Source organism: Meriones unguiculatus, chromosome 5, assembly GCF_030254825.1.
Source record: "Meriones unguiculatus strain TT.TT164.6M chromosome 5, Bangor_MerUng_6.1, whole genome shotgun sequence".
NCBI lineage: Eukaryota > Metazoa > Chordata > Mammalia > Rodentia > Muridae > Meriones > Meriones unguiculatus.
The window spans coordinates 128763669-128784445 of NC_083353.1; the positions used below are offsets into that span (position 1 = coordinate 128763669).

The window sequence follows — 20777 nt, forward strand, 5'->3', positions numbered from 1 at the left end:
TTGTATGTTTTCGTCACCATCCTATCCTGCGTTGTGACTGTTAACTTTAACCTTTGGGTTTATAATCTGAATTTATAATATGTATAGTTGAAAGTGATCATGTCACTCACTTCTGTCTAGATTCAGTAATTAGAAATTCCTTCCCTCCTTGTGTGAGCAGAGCTCTTGGATCAGAAGCCAGCCATCAGCAAGCCAAGGTTATGGTTATTTATTAGCCCCAGCTCCGTAGAGGGACTTGCACATGCTAGGACATTACAAACTAGTGATGCCTTGGTGCTTTGTTTAGTAATTCTGTTTTTATTTTTTATTTTCTTAAGACTGTAGCTCCGTCTGGTCTGGAGCTGGCTCTGTAAACCTGGCTGGCCTGGAACTCACCGCCTGAGCCCTAGGCTTAAAGGCTTTTGCCATTTCAGCCTGCTTGTTTAGTATTTCCTTTCTTCCTTTCTTTTCTTTCTTTTGGTTTCTCAAGACAAGGTTTCTCTGTGTAGCCTGGGCTGTCCTGGACTCACTTTGTAGACCAGGCTGGCTTCGAACTCCACCTGCCTCTGCCTCCCAGAGTGCTAGGCGTGTGTCACTGTGCCTGGCTCTGTTTAGTATTTCATAATAGTTACAGTTTGTTTCGAAATTTTATCTCCCTTGAACTGTAAAGGTAATACTCCTACCTCATTTCAGAAAGGGAAATATGTGCCCTATAGCCAAAAGGTAATTAATTTTGGTCAGCTGTTATCAATAATAGCCTTTTTGGTATGTTTTCTTTTTATCCTCTTCTGTGTGAGGTTCTTGGAATGAAAGCTGGAGCATAATTCATGCTATACAAGCTTTCTACCACTGGGCTACTCCCCCAAACACTCACCTGTTTGTTCCCCCCCCCACACCTCAAAACTTAAAATTTTTCTCTGCTTCTTGTAGTGGAGGCAGGAGGGTCAGGAGTTCAAGGTTGTTCCTAGCTTCACATAAGGAGTTCCAGGCCAGCATGAGCTACTTGAGAATGCTGTCTTAGCACCCCCCCCCAAAGAAAAATATGTTAAAAATATTCTCTAAACACATTTTGGAAGCTTTTGTGACAACCCTTATCTTTCCTGTTAGTTCTCTAATACCAAATGTGGAGAGTGAAAAAAAAAAAAAATAGAAACAGGCTAAAAACAAAGAGACTTAGATGTACCCCAAGTGATAGTTTCTACTTAGAACTAAACAGCATGTGAAATTTGTCCGTGTTTTGGATAGAGCTGTCCTCATCAGAAGTAAAAACACACTCTAAGGAGGGGTTTCATGAGGTTTTTGGAAGTAGATTTCTCAATGGGTAGAGAAGTTCTGAGTCGGTACTAACCAAATGTTTTTTGTTTCATACTGCCTTGGTCTAAAAAAACCCAAAAAACAAACAAACAAACAAAACCTTCCACCCTATGTTCTCCAGCTGTCCTGGGAGGGACGGGCAAGAACTGCAAGTGAGTATTGCAGTTAGTGATACTGAGCCTGTGTTAAGTGACAGATCTGAGAGGACTTATCTTAGGAATTACTGCTCTTGACCTAGAAAGGCTACGGGTATGTGTCATGATTGAGACAGGGAAGCCATGCCTTGCAAGATTAATTTCCTAAAAAACTGCTGTGGCTCAGGAAAGGACTACTTTGAGCTCTCTTGAACACATTTGCGTTTTCTACCATGTGTGCTGTAGTTTTAGAAAATGACAAACTCTTTTCTTATGCAGCATCTCCCTTATTTGAATGTGGATTTTGATGTATCTGTATTTTTGGGGGATAGTCATGTGTAAAGGATCAAAGAGACTTAATTGTTTTTCTTTTCTGTTGTCATTTTCATAGCTCCTCCTGCCTCAGCCTCCCCAGCAGCAGGATTCTTAAGTTTACAGGTTACCAGGCCCAGCCAATTTTTTTTTCGCTTTGAAAAAGCTGGCTCAGTTTCTTGAATATCCAGTGACTTTGTCTACAGCAGTGTTTGAGCCAGAGTGTTTGCCATTAGCATGCCACTTTGTAAATTCTTCCCTAGCTTGGGATCCACAGTAGATAATGCTATAATGGCAAAGGCTTCATGGGCTAGGAAGACCATTTTTTGTTACAAAATTAACATCTGTTCCAGCACTCCCGAAGCAGAAAAGGGGGTTCTTGGAGAAAGTAGACTCATTCAGCTCATAGTTCAGTGAGGGACCCTGCCTTAGTATGTGGTGAGCTTGAGGATATCAACTCTGGGCCTCTATACATACACACTTGCATTTTGCTACACGTGTATGTGCCCTTACACATAATAAGAATGTAGTTGTGTGTACTCCCCCCTCCCCCAACATCTGTGCTATAGGATCTCAGGAAACTTGCTTGGAAGTTGGTACCTTGAGTCCATTCATCATTTTCAGTAGCTGTTAATGAAGGTAGAGAACATGGGGTTTGGGTCTGTACCTCTCACTTTATTAGCTTTGTTTTACTGCTCAAGTTTTGGTCTTTTTCTTTTTGAGACTGAGCCTTCCAAATGTTGGTATTACAGGTACGACAAAGCCTGCCTTCTGCACTTTATTTCTTTCTCTTTTTTTATGTTATTTTTTTATTTTTTGAGACAAGATTTCTTGTCTTGGCTGTTCTAGACTAGGCTGTTCTCAAACATACAGAGATCGCCTGCCTCTCCCTTCCATGTGCTGGGACTAAAGGCATTTGCAACATTACTGCCTAGTTCTGACCAACTTTCTAAACGTTTTTAAGCTCTTCATTATCATTAGCTGTAAAATGGATTCAATAAACAGTTGCTTGTCCCTGAGGTCTGTGAGGTGTAATAAATGCTTGTTCATGACAGTTATGCTGCTGAGCACAGGTTGTATAGGGCCTAAATCAAAAGCATCTGCTCGTTGAAGTCCCCAGCCCGAGACAAATCAGAATATGTAATGTAATGTTTTTTGAATGAATGTTCAGATATTTTTTTTTCACATTCAAAGATAATGAAAAAACATTTTAGACTTGCACTGCTCCTACAGTATAAGATTGTGCATTTCCCCAGTGCTGTGCACTAGGCAAGTGCTGTAAGCTACATCCCCAGATTCGTCCATATTTCTGTATGTTTTTGAAATCTCTGGTTTTTAAGCATAAGCTAAGTTTATCTTTCCACCATACAAAATTATGGTTTCATTGTGGGTTTTTCCATTTACAAATTTTTCTTTCTCTCTCTCTCTCTCTCTCTATCTCTCTCTTTCTTTCTTTTTTTTCTTAGCTCATTTTTCTACCTTAATTTCATTTGTCTGTTTCCTAGTTTTCTCTTTTTAATGTCTTAGGAAAACAGTTCATAAGGGTGGGTAATATTATGTGGTGTTTAACTTCTACCAAAACCACATAGTATTTGATAGCTTTCAAATATTTTTATTGACTTTTTAAACTATTCATGTGTTTTATAGTGATTTAATTATGGTTAGAGGACTTAATTGTTAGTTACTTTTCAGATATTAACAACTGATTTGGCTTAAGCAAACTGTTTCCCCTCTTTGGGACCTTCATTGTTGTGGTAGAAAGAAGTAGCTTTAGAATGATGGGTGATTTTTTGTTTTTGTTTGTTTTCTCAGACAGGGTTTCTCTGTGTATAGTATCCCTTGCTGTCCTGTACTCAGGTTGGCCTTGAACTCAGTGATCCAATTGCTTCCATCTCTGGAGTTTGGAGATTAAAGCCATACACAACTGCCATGCCTGGCTCTTGGCAAGTATTTTAATCTCTTAAAATGTTTGGAGAGATTGTACATTCCCGTAATCCCAGCATATAGGAGGTCTAGATAGTAGGATTTTGACTTCCATGCTGGTTTGGATTGCAGGTTAAGACCCTACCCCCCAAAACAAAACAAACAAAACAAAACCAGATAAAAACAACAAAACACAACATAGGTAGTGCTTTGTATCTTAGAAAGCACTCAGGAAAATGAATACAAAATACCTACAATTAAGTGTATGGCAGTGTGGTACTCCCTGTCTCTCAGTTCCCATTACCTTCATTGGTAAATGGGAAATTGAGCAGAAGGACTCATGTTTCAGGGCTGAGTATGTATAGTTCAGTAGCAAGTACACAATACCACAAAAGGATTAAAGGCCTAAGTTCTTAAAATTCAGTAGCTGATAATGTATTTTAAAACTCTGGATAATGTTAAAGCCCAAGGCAGCCCCAGGAGAATTGGGAAGATGATCCATAAAGGTAGGGGAAACCTGATGTAAGCATTTGTGGGGTTTGTGTATGTGGGGGCCTGGGTGTTGGAGACTGAGTCATAGTCGTGTGTGTAATAGGCAAGCACTGCTTTGACCTACCCTCAACCCCTGAGCTCTTTTGAAGAAAAGCTATGATTCTAGGCAAGGAGGATTTCACACAGACTATTAAACTAGGCCCAAAGTATTTTGGGCAGAATGGTGCGAGTGGGAATTTCTGGGCATTAAGGATCTGTAGGTCACTAGGGAGTTAGTATATTTTTTTAGTAAAGGCACACTGGGAAAGCAGTGAAGGTTCTAAACTTTTTGTTGTTAAGGGAAGTCTCACATTACAATACAGAGACAACATTTGTTGAGAGAAATATTTATGGCTTTAAAGTAAAATACCATATAGGCTTGGAGGCACATGACTTTAGTCCAGTGGGAAGTGGAGGCAGGCAGAGCTCCTGGTCTGCTGGTCTCCAGGACAGACAGGGCTACTGAGAAACCCTGTGTGGAAAAACACAACCGCCCAAAAGTAAAACACCAGAGTGGGGTGTGCCACTGGGTTACCTATGTCCTAAGGAGATACCTCTGTGTACATATGAAGTATTTATCACCAGACTAGGATATTATTCTGCCCAACACTTGAGAACTTTAGCTGAATAGAAAACTGAGTGTTGGTGGGTTTTTCCTTATTCCTGAGAAGCTGGCAAAGCCTTTCTTCATCCTGGTACGGTGCCTCTCCTTGGATCACATGCTACCATTCAAGGCTTTAGGGTACTGTGATCCCTATGGATGGATTGTATCTAAGAGTTATCAAACTCTGGGAGTCTGGCTCCGAGTAGTTTATGTTTGGCATATTTAAGTACAGCACAATTTGGAGAAAAATTTCCTGGTGATAATCAACTCAATCCCATGTGCACAATAAAGCACAAAGTGAGATAAACAAAGATTAGACGTGACTGTATCAAGACTCTGGAAAGTACTTGTGACACTTTCCATAAAGATGGGTTCTATAGGCTGACCACATGTGACACCCCATAAAGACTGGATCTCTAGATTGACTGAGAGAAACAAGCTTACAATAAGGGTCTGGGGAGGATCTGATGTGGTCTCTGGCCATATAGATAGAGCCAAGGTCACTAGGCTCTGACCATGTCAGCCTCCAGCCTTCTGGGTGGATAGCACCTCTGCCTTTGAAGAAATAGCCTTGTGTGCTTAACATTCCAGATTCTGCTACTCATCTGTGAGCACAAGGACCTCTATACCTCCAGCACACTGGGGCTTCAGGATAAAAGTGAATTGGGGAATAAATGATTGCTTTGGGCAGATTTTAAACCTTATGATTACCACACAGTAATAGAATGTCAAGTAGATAATGGGGGCTGAGGCAAGTTTAATTTTATTTATGGATGCATGTCTCTGTGTATGCCAAGTGTGTGCAGGTACCCATGGAGGGCAGAAGATGGGGCTGGCTCCCCTGGAAGAGCAGCTCTTAACTGCTGAGCTGTCTCCAGCCCTGACAGCTGCAGTTTACAAACTGAGTTAGGGGCTGTTGAGATGACCCAGCTAGTAAAGGCACTTGCTGCCAAGCCTCATGCACTGAGTTTGAGTCCTGACTCAGGAGAGGACTGATTCCTGCCAACTGGTCTATATGTGTACACACAGATAAGAATGGTTTTTGAAAAGATGAGTTATGGTAAGATAGGATTAGAGGGGTTAGATGGAGGGCTTAGATTTTAGGAGCACTTGTTTTTTCAGAGGTCCTGGATTCCCAGCGCCCACACTGCACTTCACAGCTATCTGTAGCTCTAGCTAGTTCCAGGGGATCTGACACTTGTCTTCTGGCCTCCTGTGGGTACATGCACCGACTTACATGGCAGGCAAAACACATACACATTTTTGAAAAAATTAATATAGGATAAGAAGATGCATCATTGCTGGGGAGACGGCTCAGCAGATATTGCTCTTGAGTAAAATACTTGCTGTGTAAGTGTGGGGATTGGAGTTTTGACCCCGGTTTGTATAGAAATGTTGAGTGCACTTGCGGGCTTGTTTGTAATCCCAGCATCAGAGGGTTAGAGATGAATTGCTGGGACAAGCTAGCCATTGGGACTACCTGTATGGCTAGCCCTGTGGTCACTTGAGAGAGCCTCAGGTGAGTAAGACGGAGGAGGAGCACTGTGGATCTTGAGCTTCTCCATGTGTGCCTGCATACTTGTGAGTATTCACATACATGGCCCACATACAAAGAAAAGTATATCTGGGAACTTAACAGAAAATTAAGGTGTTACGCTGTGAGGCTTGTTTTAGATTTATATCTAAAGTATATGCTGCATCAGGTGGTGTCTTTCTTCTTTTCACTAAAAGTTTATAGCACATGGTGGTGGTCACTTGTAGGGTTAGCTCCCCAGGAGGATGAGAGGTTGCTTGAGATCAGGAGGGGGCCAAGGCCTGCCTAGGCAGCACAACAAGATTCCTTCTCAGAAGTTAGAGAGGAATTCATGAAACAGTTGTACTTATATAGCCCAAATCCTGGGCAAGAAATAATTCCAGCAACTTTCCGTTATTCACTTTCTGGTCTTAAACTTGCCCTCCCTCTAGTGGTGACCACAGTTGCAGCACCTCCCTTCCTTCCACAAAATGGATTGTTGTGGATTAGTGCCGTTTTGAGGACTCATGTCCTCAGGCTTGGCAGCAAGTGCCTGTACCCACTGAGACATTTTGCCTGTCCTTTGTCTTTTCAGAAGAATTTACACATGTATGATAGATGCAAACATTTGATCATGTAAAACATATATTATTTGCCAGCTGTGGTGGTGCATGCTTTTAATTCCAACATCCCAGAGGCTGTGAGTTTGAGGCCAGCCTAGTCTATATAGTGAGTTTCAGAACAACCAGGGATATATAAAAAAGAACCTTTTTCAAAAAACTGGGAGTGGGGACAACGACCATGTAATTGTATGCCTTCTTGTGACCTGTCATAAGTAGCCAGGCTGCTCTTGAGCATGAGAATCCCCTTGCCTCTGCCTTCCAAGTACTAGGATTACAAGCATTTGATCCATGGCTTGTCCTTTCATTTATTTATTTTACCTTTGACATTGTTGAAGCTGTTTCAGTTTTTTGATAGTCAAAACTCTTCTAGCAGACTACTTGTATAGATGTTTTTGTAATTTGGATGAATTTTCTGAGTGTTTCCACTCTTACAGGAATGGAAAGATGATAAACTGTATCAGAGATCTCTGGAGAAGTTTAACTGAGAGCTGGTAGGTCTGTAATTCCTAAGATGGCAGCATGAAACTCAGCTGTAATTTGATAGTGCAGTCTCGAAGCAGAATCTTTAGGAATGCCTATTTTTGTTTTTACGAGTCTTCAGCTTCCAAGTTACATAGAATAATAAGTCAAATGTGTGTGTTCTCCCCATGAACCGAGCATTTTTCACAGTGGCACTTAAAAGATGGATGGAGTTTATCTGATCACTCTGAACCAGGATGTGGACTGTGGTAAACAACTGAGCTTTTGGTCCATAGGAAGCCAAGCCAGTACTTATGAGCACAGCTCAGGTTCCTCACTTTGACAGGAGAGCGAGGACAGGTAGGTTTCTAAACTCTAGCCAATTCTACTAATTTTACTGGTTAGCAGTCCTTGGAATAAGATTGCAGCATTCTGGCACTTGTCTCAGCTATCAAGGATTCTTCAGTAGTAAGTTCTGGATTCCTTATTATCGTTATAACTGGGTTGTGTGAAAAATATCCTGAAATTTGGCTTACAAAATAGATGTATACATGCTCACGTGTGCACACACACATACACAAACAGCCAGGGAGTAAAGCACTTTCTCAGTGTTTTGCACATTATTGTAGATACAGTGACCCAGCTCTTCTGGAGTTGATCCTGTCACTGCTGGATTCTGCTCACCTTGATATTCTGCTAGCAGTTGGCAGTATTCTGACAGGATAGCCCTTAGTGCTCAGGGAATCACTGTTTCCTGTCTGTGATTCTTCTTGCCGGGTAATGAATGACTGGACTGTGTTGCTGACCTAAACATTTGAATCATAGCATCAGGTGTTAAGTGGATTATATTACTCTCTGGTTTTAGGTAAGTATGATATCGTTATCATTGACATGATTTTCTCTTATCATTTATCAATTATCAATTTAAAAATTGATAATTTCCAAGGTTGAGTTCAGCACCACAAACCATTGAAATAGTGAAAAGTTTCTGCCCTGAAGAAGGAAGCTTTACTTCTTTGGTGCGTCCTCTCTGATGTCTGTGGGGATGTTTCAGGGCTCCTTGTAGATGTCTAAAGATCTTGCATGTAAGTAAGCTGTGGACATCCTCTCCCACCCTTTAGGTGGCCTTGGTTACTCATGTGTAGTACACTGTAATGCTGTCATGTGCAGGGAGTGATGCCCTACATTCTCTTGAGAATGGGCGTGGTTTCTTTTCCTCAGATATTTTTGATCTAAGGTTTGAGGCCACAGATGTGTGACCCATAGATGCAGATGGCTCAGTCTCTGTGTATAAGTTATATGCAAATAGATGTTTATGTCCATATATATTTTCCTTCTTTAAGAAAAATAAGATGTGGCTGGAGAGATGATTCAGTGGTTAAGAGCTCTGGCTGCCCTTCCTGGGTTAGTTCCCCGTACCCACATGGTTGCTCACAACCGTCCATAACTGCAGTTCCAGGAGATATGATGTCCTCTGCAGTCACTAGGCACATTCACACATACATGTGGACTGAACACTCTTACATAAAAAATTAGCTAAAGATAAGAAAACCAGAGAGAGCTGGGCATTATGGCATGTCTGTATCTCAGCGCTGAGGAAGTGGAGGTGGCAGGTTGTCTTCAGCCTCTAGTGCAAGTGCAAGGCTAACCTGGGCTATGCTAGACCCTGTCTTAACAGACACACAAAAAAACTTAATATAGTTAGTGTATTCATGTTTCGTTACTGAGGTATATGCATTGATTTTGAAAATTTAAAGAGTAAATCACCTTTGCATTCCTGGAGTAAATAAAATTTAGTTGAGAGGCCATATTGTTTTGATATGTGCCTGTATTATTAATTTAAGGATTTTACTTTTGTGTTTTCTTTTGAGACAAGGTTGGCACAGATTGGTCTCCAGCTCGTTGATGTTCCTCTTGCTTCGGCTTCTTGGCTATTAGGATTACAGTGGTGTGCTGTCAGAAGAGACCTTGCTATGCTGTGTTCCTTTTGTAATGTCTTGCTGAGCTTTAGCATGAGCCTGGGAGATGGTTCTTTTTCTATTTGGAAGTATTCCTAATGATACAAGTATGAGGCTGAGCTTTTATTCTCTTCATTGTTCTTTTCCTTCATTCCCTTTTCTTTTTCTGATACATTAAACTTATTTTACTTACATATCCTTTACTATGTATTGGCAAAGGCAGTCTCCCATGCACTCTTACTGCCTTTTCTCATTTTACAAGAATTGGCCGTGGGCCTGACGTAGTTTACGCAGACTGCCTGTGCTGAACTTGTCACTGCATGTGGTAATCTAGACATTCAGAATCAGTCTGTGCTCCTTTGTTTTGTTTAAGCATGCCTGGGATCTATCACCGTGCCAGCTTCTAGGGGGATAGAGACAACCTACTTAAGTGTGTCTTCTGTTGGGAGGTTGACATGTGCTTCTGTTGAGCACAGGGGTATGTGCAAGCCCACTGTGTGTACCTGCTGCTAGGAGGCACCTGCTCAGCATGGGGCCGATGGCCACTGTGGAAACTTATACTGCTGTGTCTCCTCTCTGAACTAAGTGTTGTTCCATTCAGAGCCTGGCTGCTCATTGTGCTTCTGTGGTGATTCCAATGCCAGGAGAGAGTGGGCTAACACACTCTACTCCTGACGATGGGAGAACATGCCGCTCGCTTGACAGTTTATTACTATGTGGTCTGACTTCTTTCTTTTTTTGTTCTTGTTTTTTTTTTTTTTTTTTTTTGTTTGGTTGTTTTTCTTTTTTTTTTTTTTCTTTTATTTTGGGACAGGGCTGCTTTGTGTAGCTCTTCCTGTCTGGAACTAACTTTGTAGACCAGGCTGGCTTTGAACTGAGTGCTTGGATTAAAGGCATGCACCACCACATCTGGCCTGACATGTTTCTTAATTCCCATCCAGTTTATGTCTTCCTCTCATAGACAGTTTAGATGCATGCTCATTGGATTCCTTTCTAATGGACTTGTCATTTCTAAAAGAGTTAAACATTGTGATTAAAATAACAATTCACTGTTTATTACTTGGAGGTGTGTGTACACATTTTGCTGCTGTGTAGCTCAGATCCTCTGTTTGAGAAAGTGTTCTTGAATCTTAAGCTTTTGGCATCACTGAGGTCTTCTTTATAATCACCTTAGTCAGGAAGCTCATGTAGCTTTGGAGAGGAGGAGGTGTGTCCAGTTGAAGGTGGTGAGTATCCTAGAGTGTCTTTGACCACTTACATGTAATCATTTTTCTCTATTTTTTGAAAATCAGGGCTTGAATGCTATGCTCATTCTTTTTTTTTTTTTTTCTTTTTTTTTTCTTTTATTTTTTTTTATCAGTTACATTTTATTAACTCTGTATCCCAGCCATGTCCCGATCCCTCATTCCCTCCCAGTCCCTCCCTCCCTCCTTCCCTCATCTCCACCATGCCCCTTTCCAAGTCCACTGATAGGGGGGACCTCCTCCCCATTCATCTGATCCTGTTTTATCAGGTATCTTCAGGACTGGCTGCAAAGCCCTCCTCTGTGGCCTAACAGGACTGCTCCTCCCTTCGGGGGTGGGGAGACCAAAGAGCCAGTCATTGAGTTCCTGTCAGAAACAGTCCCTGTTCCCCTCACTTTGGGAAACCAATTGGTTACTGAGCTACCACAGGCTACATCTGAGTGGAGGTTCTAGGTTATATCCATACATGGTCCTTGGTTGAATGTCAGTCTCAGAAAAGACCCTGTGCCCAGATATATTTGGTCCTTGTGGAGCTCCTATCCTTTCCCCATCAGATTAACTCCCCTTCTTTCTTATGATTCCCTATACTCTGCCAAGCTATGCTCATTCTTAACAATTACTAAGGTGTTTTATTTTTTAACAATTACTAAGGTGTTTTAGATACATACATATGTACACATATATATACATACACACATACATACATACATACATAAATTTTTTAAAATAATTTATTTTTATTTTATGTGCATTGGTATTTAGCCAGCATGTATGGCTGTGTGAGGGTGTCAGATATTGGAGTTACAGACAGTTGTGAGCTGCCATATGGGTGCTGGGAATTGAACTCAGGTCCTTTGGAAGAGGAGTCAGTGCTCTTAACCACTGAGCCATCTCTGCAGCCCCCACTTTTTTTTTTTCTTTCTTTGTGACAAATTTTTTCTGTGTAGCCTTGGCTGTCCTGCAACTCACTTAGTAGACCAGGCTGGCAGTGAACTCACAGTGAGCGACCGCCTCTGCCTCCCAAAGGTGATATATATTTAAAGGTATTAGTACCTACAGATATCGATGCTAAATCTTGGTAAACTTAGATTTTTTAAAAAAGATCTATCTATCTATCTATTATGTATACAGTGTTCTGCCTGTATGTATGCCTGCATGCCAGAATAGGGCACCAGATCTCATTATAGATGGTTTTGAGCCACTGTGTGGTTGCTGGGAATTGAATTTAGGACCTCTAGGAGAGCAGCCAATGCTCTTAATCTCTGAGCCATTTCTCCACCCCCCCAAACTAAGATCCTTTTGACCAGTCTTAGTACTATTTCATAAGAATGTGTTGCTCCCTGTCTAGGTAGTAGCATCAGCTTTCTATTAACAGAGCAAGTACTAGTTTCCTCCATATTTAGTGTTTTAATAGAATTATTGTATTCTTAAGCATTTAATCTAAATAATTGCAAACTGTTTTTGTTTTGTAGGGGGATTATAGGGTAGAGCCTGAGACAGTTTTTCACTCTTGTCTTGGAACTCACTGTGTAGCCCAGGCTAGCCTTGAACCTTAGGATCCTCCTGAGTGCTGATATTATTGTAAGAGTCATCACACCTGGCGTTTCTTAGATATCTCTATTTTTCTTTTGTGTATGTATATGGCTATGGACATGCTGTGACCCATGAGCAGAGGTCAGGGATAGCTGTCAGTGAGTGTTCTCCTTTCTCAGCTGGTTCCTGGGTTTGAGCTACAGTGTCAGGTTGTGCTGCTAAGTGCTTTCACTCTTGGACCCGGCTTGCTGACTAGAGCCATACCTTTAAAAAAATGAGTTTTCTTCCCCTTCCTTTGTCTTACTGCCATACATGCATATCAAGCTAGTCTGACTTCTCAAAGTGGGCTCACTCACTGCCACTCCTCAGGTCCTTCGCAGTGGTCCCAGGAATCAGACAAAGACTTGCCTGCACTCTACTTCTGAGCTGTGGTTCTCCAAAAGGGTCTTTATTATTACGAAGTAGGTGCTTTTCCTGGGTTTTGGAGATTGAGCCCAGGGTCTTTTGTATGCTAACCATGTACACTTAAGCTGTTCTCAAACTTGTGGTGTTTCCAATTACCATTTTACATGCTCACGTTACCTCTAGTGCCGTCCTTACAAACGTATAATTGCATCGCTCTCTCTTTTTTTCTCTGGTAGCTCTTTACAGATGGGATCACAAATAAGCTCATTGCCTGCTACGTGGGTGACACCATGGAAGATGTGGTTCTGGTGAGAATTTATGGCAACAAGACTGAACTGTTAGTGGACCGAGATGAAGAAGTGAAAAGTTTCCGTGTGCTGCAGGCTCACGGCTGTGCCCCTCAGCTGTACTGCACGTTTAATAATGGACTGTGCTACGAGTTTATACAGGGCGAAGCTTTAGACCCCCGGCATGTCTGTGACCCAGCCATTTTCAGGTGAGCCCTTCTAAGTTTCTCCTGAAAAGAGCGTAATGTGCACTAAGGAAACACACTAAAATTTAAAAAAATTACATGATTTGTATACGTATGAGAGAGTTTGTGTGTTTGTGAGAGGGAGGAGAGGAAAGCATTTATGTAGGTATGAATTCGGGTGTTTTTAGTGGTCACAGAACGTCTTGTTAGAGTGGGATTTTCTTTCATTGTAGATTTCCGGAATCAAATTCAGGCCATCAGAGCTGCATAGCAAATGTATTTACCTGCTGTGACATACATTTAGCTGGCTTCTTAGATGCTTTTTAACAGCTGAGTGAGGTAGCTCACACCTGTAATCCCAGAAGGAACTGTTCAAGGTCATCCTCAGCCAACTAGGGAGTTTGATGCCAGCCTGGGCTCCGTGAGACCCTGTGGCCCTCCCAAGAAAGAAAGTATTTGAACATGCCCCAGACTTTTGCTTTAGTGTTTAATCTAGGTTTACCAATATCTGCTATGTTAGAAGTTGAAACTTATTTTTTTTTTTTAGAACATAAAGAATATCGGGCGGACATCTTGTTTAGCGGTCAGTTTGGTGACGTCAGTTCCACACAGCAGTACTTGGGAGAACAAGAGTGAGCGAGGCAAATAATGTCTAATGACAGGGTTTTATCATGGAACCTTCCTGAACGGAGTCCTGGGTTGTACTTTAAAAAAATTTGAGTGAAAACTAATTAGAAATGAAATGGGCCATATCATTTGCTTGTGCTGGAATTCTGTAATACAAATTTTTATTCCTCTAAGGAGGCAGGATCTCAGACTGGCCTCAGGCTTACTGTGTTATTGAGGATGACCTGGGCCTTCTGACCCTCCTGCATTTATCTCCAAGTGCTGGGAGGCAGCTGTGTGCTCCCACGCTGTTTTTATTTTTGTTTTCAGTCAGGGTCTCATAACATAGTCCTGGCTGGCCTGGAACAGGCCATGTCGACCAGGTTAGTTTTCAGTGCCGGGGACCGTAGTCCCTGCTCCGTGTTCTTTCATTTCTTCATGGGCATCTTCCTTCCCTTTCAGAACCCACACTTCACTAGGACTGTTAAATTGTCACGTTGAAACTGGGTAACAGATCACTCAGGAGTTTAGATTTAGGAGAGTTTTACTTTCCAAATCTAATGGTGGAAACCGGACGTAGGGAGTTTATGCTTTCTTCTTTGCTGATAATGGTAGGACGGTGTGCTGTGAGGGGCCATGTTGAAAAGATAAATGAGACATCATGTCACTTTTATTCAGAGTATACTATAAAGCCATCTTGCCACCTTTTTGAGCCATGGGAATTTGCATATAGTTAGTGTAGAGCCAGGCCACCTCACCTTCATGAGGTATGGGAATTTGCTGCCTCAGTTTCCTTAACAATAGGAGTAATTACCTAATTCCATGATTATTGTAAAGGTTAGATTTATTAATACAGAAACACAGGTTAAATTTCTTTTATCTACAGTGCTTTGGGCCAGAATTATTGCTCTAGATATTTTTTGGCTTTGGAGTATTTGTACATTCAAATGTCTTTGGGGTGGGGCCAACTGTAAACACAGAATCGATGCATATGCTTGGGTATGGGCATGCTACACAGAGCCAGAAGGCAGTTGGATACAGGGTTTTGAGGATGTCTGATTTGACCAACCTGTCATAAAGGTAGCTATGGGATTTTTTTTTTTTTCCTGTTTGTGTCCTTATTCTAAGGTTGCTCAGCTTGTCTGTGTGGGGAGTTTAGAGCACTGCTAAGTATTGTGTGTCAACGCCTATAATTTTTGTGTTTTCTTAGCCAAACGTTTACAATTCTAACACCTTGGATACTAAGAAGTATCTTTTACTAAGAATACTTTTTTTGGCAAATTGTTAGAGATAATGCACTTGGTTACCTTCATTACGCTTTTGGAAGGATATTCTTCCAAGTTTTTAGCTGAGTGTCGTACATTCTCAAGTGTGGTTCCACTTGAGAAGTAGAAGCAGGATGCTAATCTTGGCTATGTGAGATTTCTTTGTTTGCCCCAAACAAGGATGGCTGGGAGTAGGCTCAGTGCTGCTGCAAAGCCTTAGGACCAGAGTTTTTACTTCCTGAACCCACATAAAAGCAAGGGGTGCCACACACACTTGCATTCCACTGCTGGTGGATGAAAGGTGGACAGGTAGGTCCTTGGGGGTTCCTTGGCCAGCCAAGCAGAAGTGGGGAATTTCAGGTTGAGTAAAAGACTATCTCAAAACAAAATCAAAACAACAACAACAAAACACAAAACAACCCAAAAGGTAATTAAAAGAAGAAATTTCCTGTCATCATTCTCTGTCCTGTGAAGTCATAGGTGGGCACATGGTCCCATACATGCATTTACCACACGTACACATACACAAATTAAAAAAAAAATTAAAATTCACACCTAACTTTGAGCAGTGCATGCTTTGTAATCCCAGCTACTCAGGAGGCTGAGGAAGGATTGTTTGAGCCCAGGGATTTGAAAGGCTTGGAGGGTTCAAAAATAAATAACAAGGTCCCATCTCAGAACTTTCGTTTTTAGGAACTGTTGATGGTGGCATACTGGACAGTGTTTTCTCAAGTGTGTGAAAACTGCACGTGCATGGCCAGATAGCTGCCACTAACCCCTCTCTAGTTTATGACAGTCAACGTCCTGGATCCTACATGAGACCTCAGAATGCTTCTTGACTGTGAACCAGGTTTGCATTGCTTTAACAGAATACCTGTGAAGTTGGAAAGACTTGGTTTCACTTATGGTTTGAAGAGTTAGAATATGTGGTCTTTTGGCTCTGTTGTTTTGGGGTGCTGTGGTAAGAAGAGAAGCATAGCTGGGGTCACGTGGTGGAGCAGAGTTGATCTTCTCACAGTGCAAGGAAGCAGAGAGGTCTGTGAAAGGCTCTGTGTCCTGGGCAGTGCCTCCTAAAGGTTCCAACACCTCCAAGTGGCATAGTTGATTAGAGGCCAGGCCTGCAAAGCCAGGCCTCCGGGAACGTGAGCTTCAGATCATGTTACTAGTTTCTTGAGGGGCAGCCCCTCTACCCTTTTTTGAAAGGGGAACTTTCTCACACATGCATGTTTCATTTTTGTTTTTGTTTTATTTTTTGGTTCATTCATTCATTCATTATTGTTGGTACCAGGGGTTGAACTCATGGCTTAGTACATTTTTTTTTTTTAACAGATCTTGCCTCATTTATTTGTAAAAACAGCATAGGACACTGGTCATCTGTAAATAGTGTGAAGGTGGGTGTATCACACCAGTCTGTCTGTCTTCACATTAGCAGAAGCCTTTCCTGTGGGGCCTTCACAGGGGCCTGGGCACCTTTGGGAGCCTGTGCTGCGGCTGAAGCCTCGGCCTTAAGCTGGAGCTATGGCCTCTGCCTTGGTTTGAATCTTGGGCTTTGGTTGGCAGAGGCTATGTCCCTTGTCCATATATGCAGCTTCGAATCCACTTCCCAAGCTTTAGGTGAGCGATGAAAACCAGATGGCTGAATTTGTGGCCAGGGCCCTTTGGCATATTGCGCTTAACAGCTGTAGGCTCCACAAGGGCCTAATGGCCTCTGCTCGCGCACTTATTGCCTTTGCATTGTTTGCCTGCATCGTCTTCAGGTCTTTCTTGTTGTGCTTCTTGGCAAAGCGCATGTTCCTCAGGAACTTGGGCTCCACCCCTTAAGAGATTCCTATTTTTGTGACCAGGTTTCTTGATGACATTTCTGTGCCATTTGTGGGACTGGTTGTGTGTGGTGTGGTTCTTGGACTTGGCTATGTTTGCACGGCAACCTGGGGCTCCCGCAGCATCTGTTATTTTGTGTTTTAAGATAGGGGTTCTCTTGTAGCCCTGGTTGCCCTGGAACTTGCTCCATAGACCAGGTTGGCCTGGAGCTCATAGATGGACCTTCCTCTGCCTCAGGAGGGCTGTGATTAAAGGTGTGTGCCATTGCCCAGCTGCCCTTCTTAATTTTTAAAAAAGATTTATTATGTATACAGTATTTTGCCTGCATATATACCTGAATACTAAGAGGACACTGTATCTCATTATAGATGATTGTGAGCCACCATGTGGTTGCTGGGAATTGAACTCAGGACCTTTGGAAGAACAGCCAGTGCTTTTAACCTCCAAGCCATCTTTGCAGGCCCGCCCTTAATTTTTAACTGGGAAATCCCACATAAAACCTCCTGCCTGAGGCTTGGGGACATTGTAGATTAGTTTAATCTTTTTTCTTTCTGTTTCCCCCCCTTTTTTTTGGGGGGGTGTTGGTCGATGGAAGCTCATGGCAGCTCAGGCTGGCTTTAAATGCACAGCAGTTCTCGACCATCAGTCCCTGAGCACCCACATATAGTCACTGTGCCCAGCTATGCCTCTTTTGATACTATTAGATTTAATTCATTTAAATTTTAATTAGTACAGTATAAATATTTCTAACAGGCATATTACAATTCTAAAAATGTCAATTCACTTATTAAAGTTGGGTGTAATCAAATGATTGTGATGGCTAATACTGATAGAACACCGAATAGGGAACTTCGTAGTGTCTAAATCTAATTTAATAACATTGCAAAATAACCCGAGGGGATAGATATTAATAAGCTTGCTTAAATAAATGCGAAAACAAACTTAAGATATAGAGATATTTCAGTCACTAACCTTTGATCCATATGGCTAACACAAGTAGATGCTGAAAGAATACAATTGATGGGTGACTAAGTCCTTATTATTAAGCAGAACATAAAGGAAAATAGGGCTTTGTTATGCTACTTAGAAAGTGATGACATTGCTAGACTCAAAAGTGAACAGACAAGCCAGAAGTGGTGGCACATGCCTTTAGTCCCAGCACTCAGGGAGGCAGGGGCAGGTGAGTTGCTGTGAGTTTGAGGGCAGCCAAAGCTGCACAGAGAAACCCTGTTTCAAAAAAAAAAAGAATGCAGAGTAATCTATTGCTCTCTTAGTATTCATAATTACATAATACTTAAGCCTGCCCTTGACTTTCTTTTTATCAAGGCAACTTTATAATTTTTGTGAGTAACCTTAAGTGGAAAGAGTGGAATGTTTACATAGTTCTTCCCTAATGTACTTGAGTTACTGATTCTAAGATTCCTTCTCCCCATACCACATCTGTGGTGCTCAGTTGAGTCCTTTGTATGACGACTTGTGGGGAACATGTGTGCTTCCCATCACTAGTTGTCTCTTGTGTTACTTATTTCCACAGGCAGTGCAAAAGCCCTCTAGAACTGTTAGGATTTACTGCCCAGCATCTGAGTATAAGATGTGTACATGTTGAGTGCAGATGAGCCATTGAGATAGGTCGTCGATCGAGCACACAGAATGTGACAGTGACACCAGGCAGACAGTGTCAGAGGGCAGAGAGAGCAGAGAGAGCAGCTGGGATTTGGGAAGGCTACATCACTGTAACAATTCAGTATAATATGTATGGAATATGTCATATTTGATGTGTAATAGGCTATAACTTGGTGAGTTTTATTTTTTTTCTCAGTCATTTTGGTTGTGCATGGTTGAATCCATGGATGTGTGACCCACAGACATGGAAGGCTGACGACAGTTATTAGTGAAGGTTTGTTAAAGCTGACTTCAGTATTTATAATCATGTTTGATTAAGTGGTCATACTTGTATTTTTAGTTAGATCTATTCATTTAGAATACATTTGATGATACTGAAGAAGCCGCACATTTACTACATAGATAGAATGTGTTCTGTTAGAAACCAGGAATGGAGTCTTTAAGAATATTGTGTGACATCTGGTTTGCAGTAGTGATGTATTGAATTGATTTACTGTTTTTTGAAAATGAGGCTAAAAAAAGAAAAAGAAGAAACTGATAGGAATCAAGTGAGTTGGTGTTTCAAGGAGTACCTTTGATATTTGTTTTTTTTTTTTTTTTAGTTCTTTCAGATCGTGTTGTAAATCTTTCATGGCATTTTGAAATGCTTAGCAGGTTTTATTAACCAGTAGAAAACAGAAACTACAAGAAACAGGAAAGGCAAGTTTGAGTCAGTATGTGTGAATCATAAATTCTTTTGAAATGATTATAGGTAGGAAGTTCTGCTCTTTACTGGATCTTGAAAGAAATGAAGGACAAGCCAAATCCCCAGAGCCAGCGGAGCAGCACAAATAGCAGGGCATGAGCAGATCTGACGTCCTCACCTGACAAGATGAGAAGTAGGGTAGCAACGAGTCCTTCCTGGCTTGGAGCTCACCTGTGCTTCTGAGCGGAAACCAGCAGACCAGAGTTCAAGGTCATCCTCAGCTATGGAGGAATTTCCCGGCCTGTCATTAACTCTCCTTTGACCTCAGAAGCACACGTGCATGCATGTGATACACTAGAGCATTAACAACAAAATAATTTTATTTTTATGTTTTTAAAGCTGATTGGGGCTGCAGACGATGACTCAGTGGTTAAGAGTAGAGGGGCCTGAGTTTGGTTCCCAGCATCTATGTCAGGCAGCTCAGAAACTGCCTGTAACTCCAGACCCAGGGGATACAATGCCTCTGGGCACGCACATGCATGTAGTCATATATACACATTCATACACATTAAAAATTAAACACAAAATAAATCTAAAACAAAAACAAACCCTGAGGGGGCGGGGTGCCTCATGCCTGATTTGCCAGCCCTTTGGAGGCAGAGACAGGATTGCAACTGTTCAAGGCCAGCCTGAGTTACAGTTGAGTTCTGTGTTAGCCCTGTGTTAGCTTTCGCCTTGGTTATCCAGGCTCATTGTGCACAGAGCATGGCTCCCTGGCTCCACATAAGTCAACTTGTATAACAGTATGTGGCCCTATCTCAAAAATCAGAAAAGGCTGAGGGTGTAGGAGTGCTTGTCTGGGTTTGATCACTAGCTTGGAAAATTATTAAGTAAAAAATATCAACAAAAGAGGGTTATGCATCGTTGCTCTAAAAGGCATACTATGATTGATATACTTCCTTTCTGTTCCTTCACACATCATGGGCAAGTAAGATACCGCTGAGCCATGCTCTGCATACAGGCTTGACATAGTCTGTGTGGTGCCACAGTTGGGTTATAGTTTTAGGACTAAGGTCAGCGTTATCACCTGAGTAAAACTCAAGAATGTTCATGGTAGAGGGCTGGGGAGGAGGCTCAGATGGTAAAGTGAAGCCCGCGTAGCACTCCATAATAGGGCATGGTAGCTCCTACCTGTAATCTCAGTATGTGATGAAAGAGGCTCAGAAATTCAAGGCCATCCTCTGCTACATAGTTGAAGGCTAGCCTAGGGTACATGACATTTCATCTAAAAAAAAAATCAGACAACAATAAAGATAGTAGAAATTTCTAGTAAAAGTGTTTATTTAATCATAAGCTTATAACACTTGGTTCTCTGTAATCGTAGTTTGAATTCTCAAATATTTTTGTATGTTAGGGTTATCAGGGAAGCTTTTAAATATTCTCATTCATTAGCTTGAACCCAACCAAGCACATTAAATCAGATTGATTTTTTGGGGGGGATAGTAAATAATTTTCAGTAATACCATTAATTTATGTCTTTATGTCTGGCGATCATAATTATAGTAGAAACAGAGGTAGTCGTTTTCAGATGGAGAAGAGACACTGGGCTTAACATGAAAAGAGGTGTGCAGTGGGAATTTGTAGTCAGGAACTGGACGTGATGTTGATGGGTCAAAGTTTCTGTATGGTAGCATCAAGAGTCAAGGGATTGTATAGCCACAGCAACCAGGTCTAGAGGTGCAGCAGGGGTGCAGCGTAAGAGTCCCACCAGGC

The 20777-nt window shown here is 41.7% G+C and overlaps 1 protein-coding gene across 1 annotated transcript in view; it reads left to right on the plus strand.

Moving 5' to 3' along the window:
• Nucleotides 1-20777, plus strand: part of Etnk1 (ethanolamine kinase 1) — a 45964-nt gene that overhangs the window by 2205 nt on the left and 22982 nt on the right. Inside the window, exon 2 of the mRNA XM_021654378.2 lies at nt 12769-13028. Coding sequence (XP_021510053.1) covers nt 12769-13028 — 260 coding nt within the window. The remainder of the gene's footprint in view (nt 1-12768; nt 13029-20777) is intronic.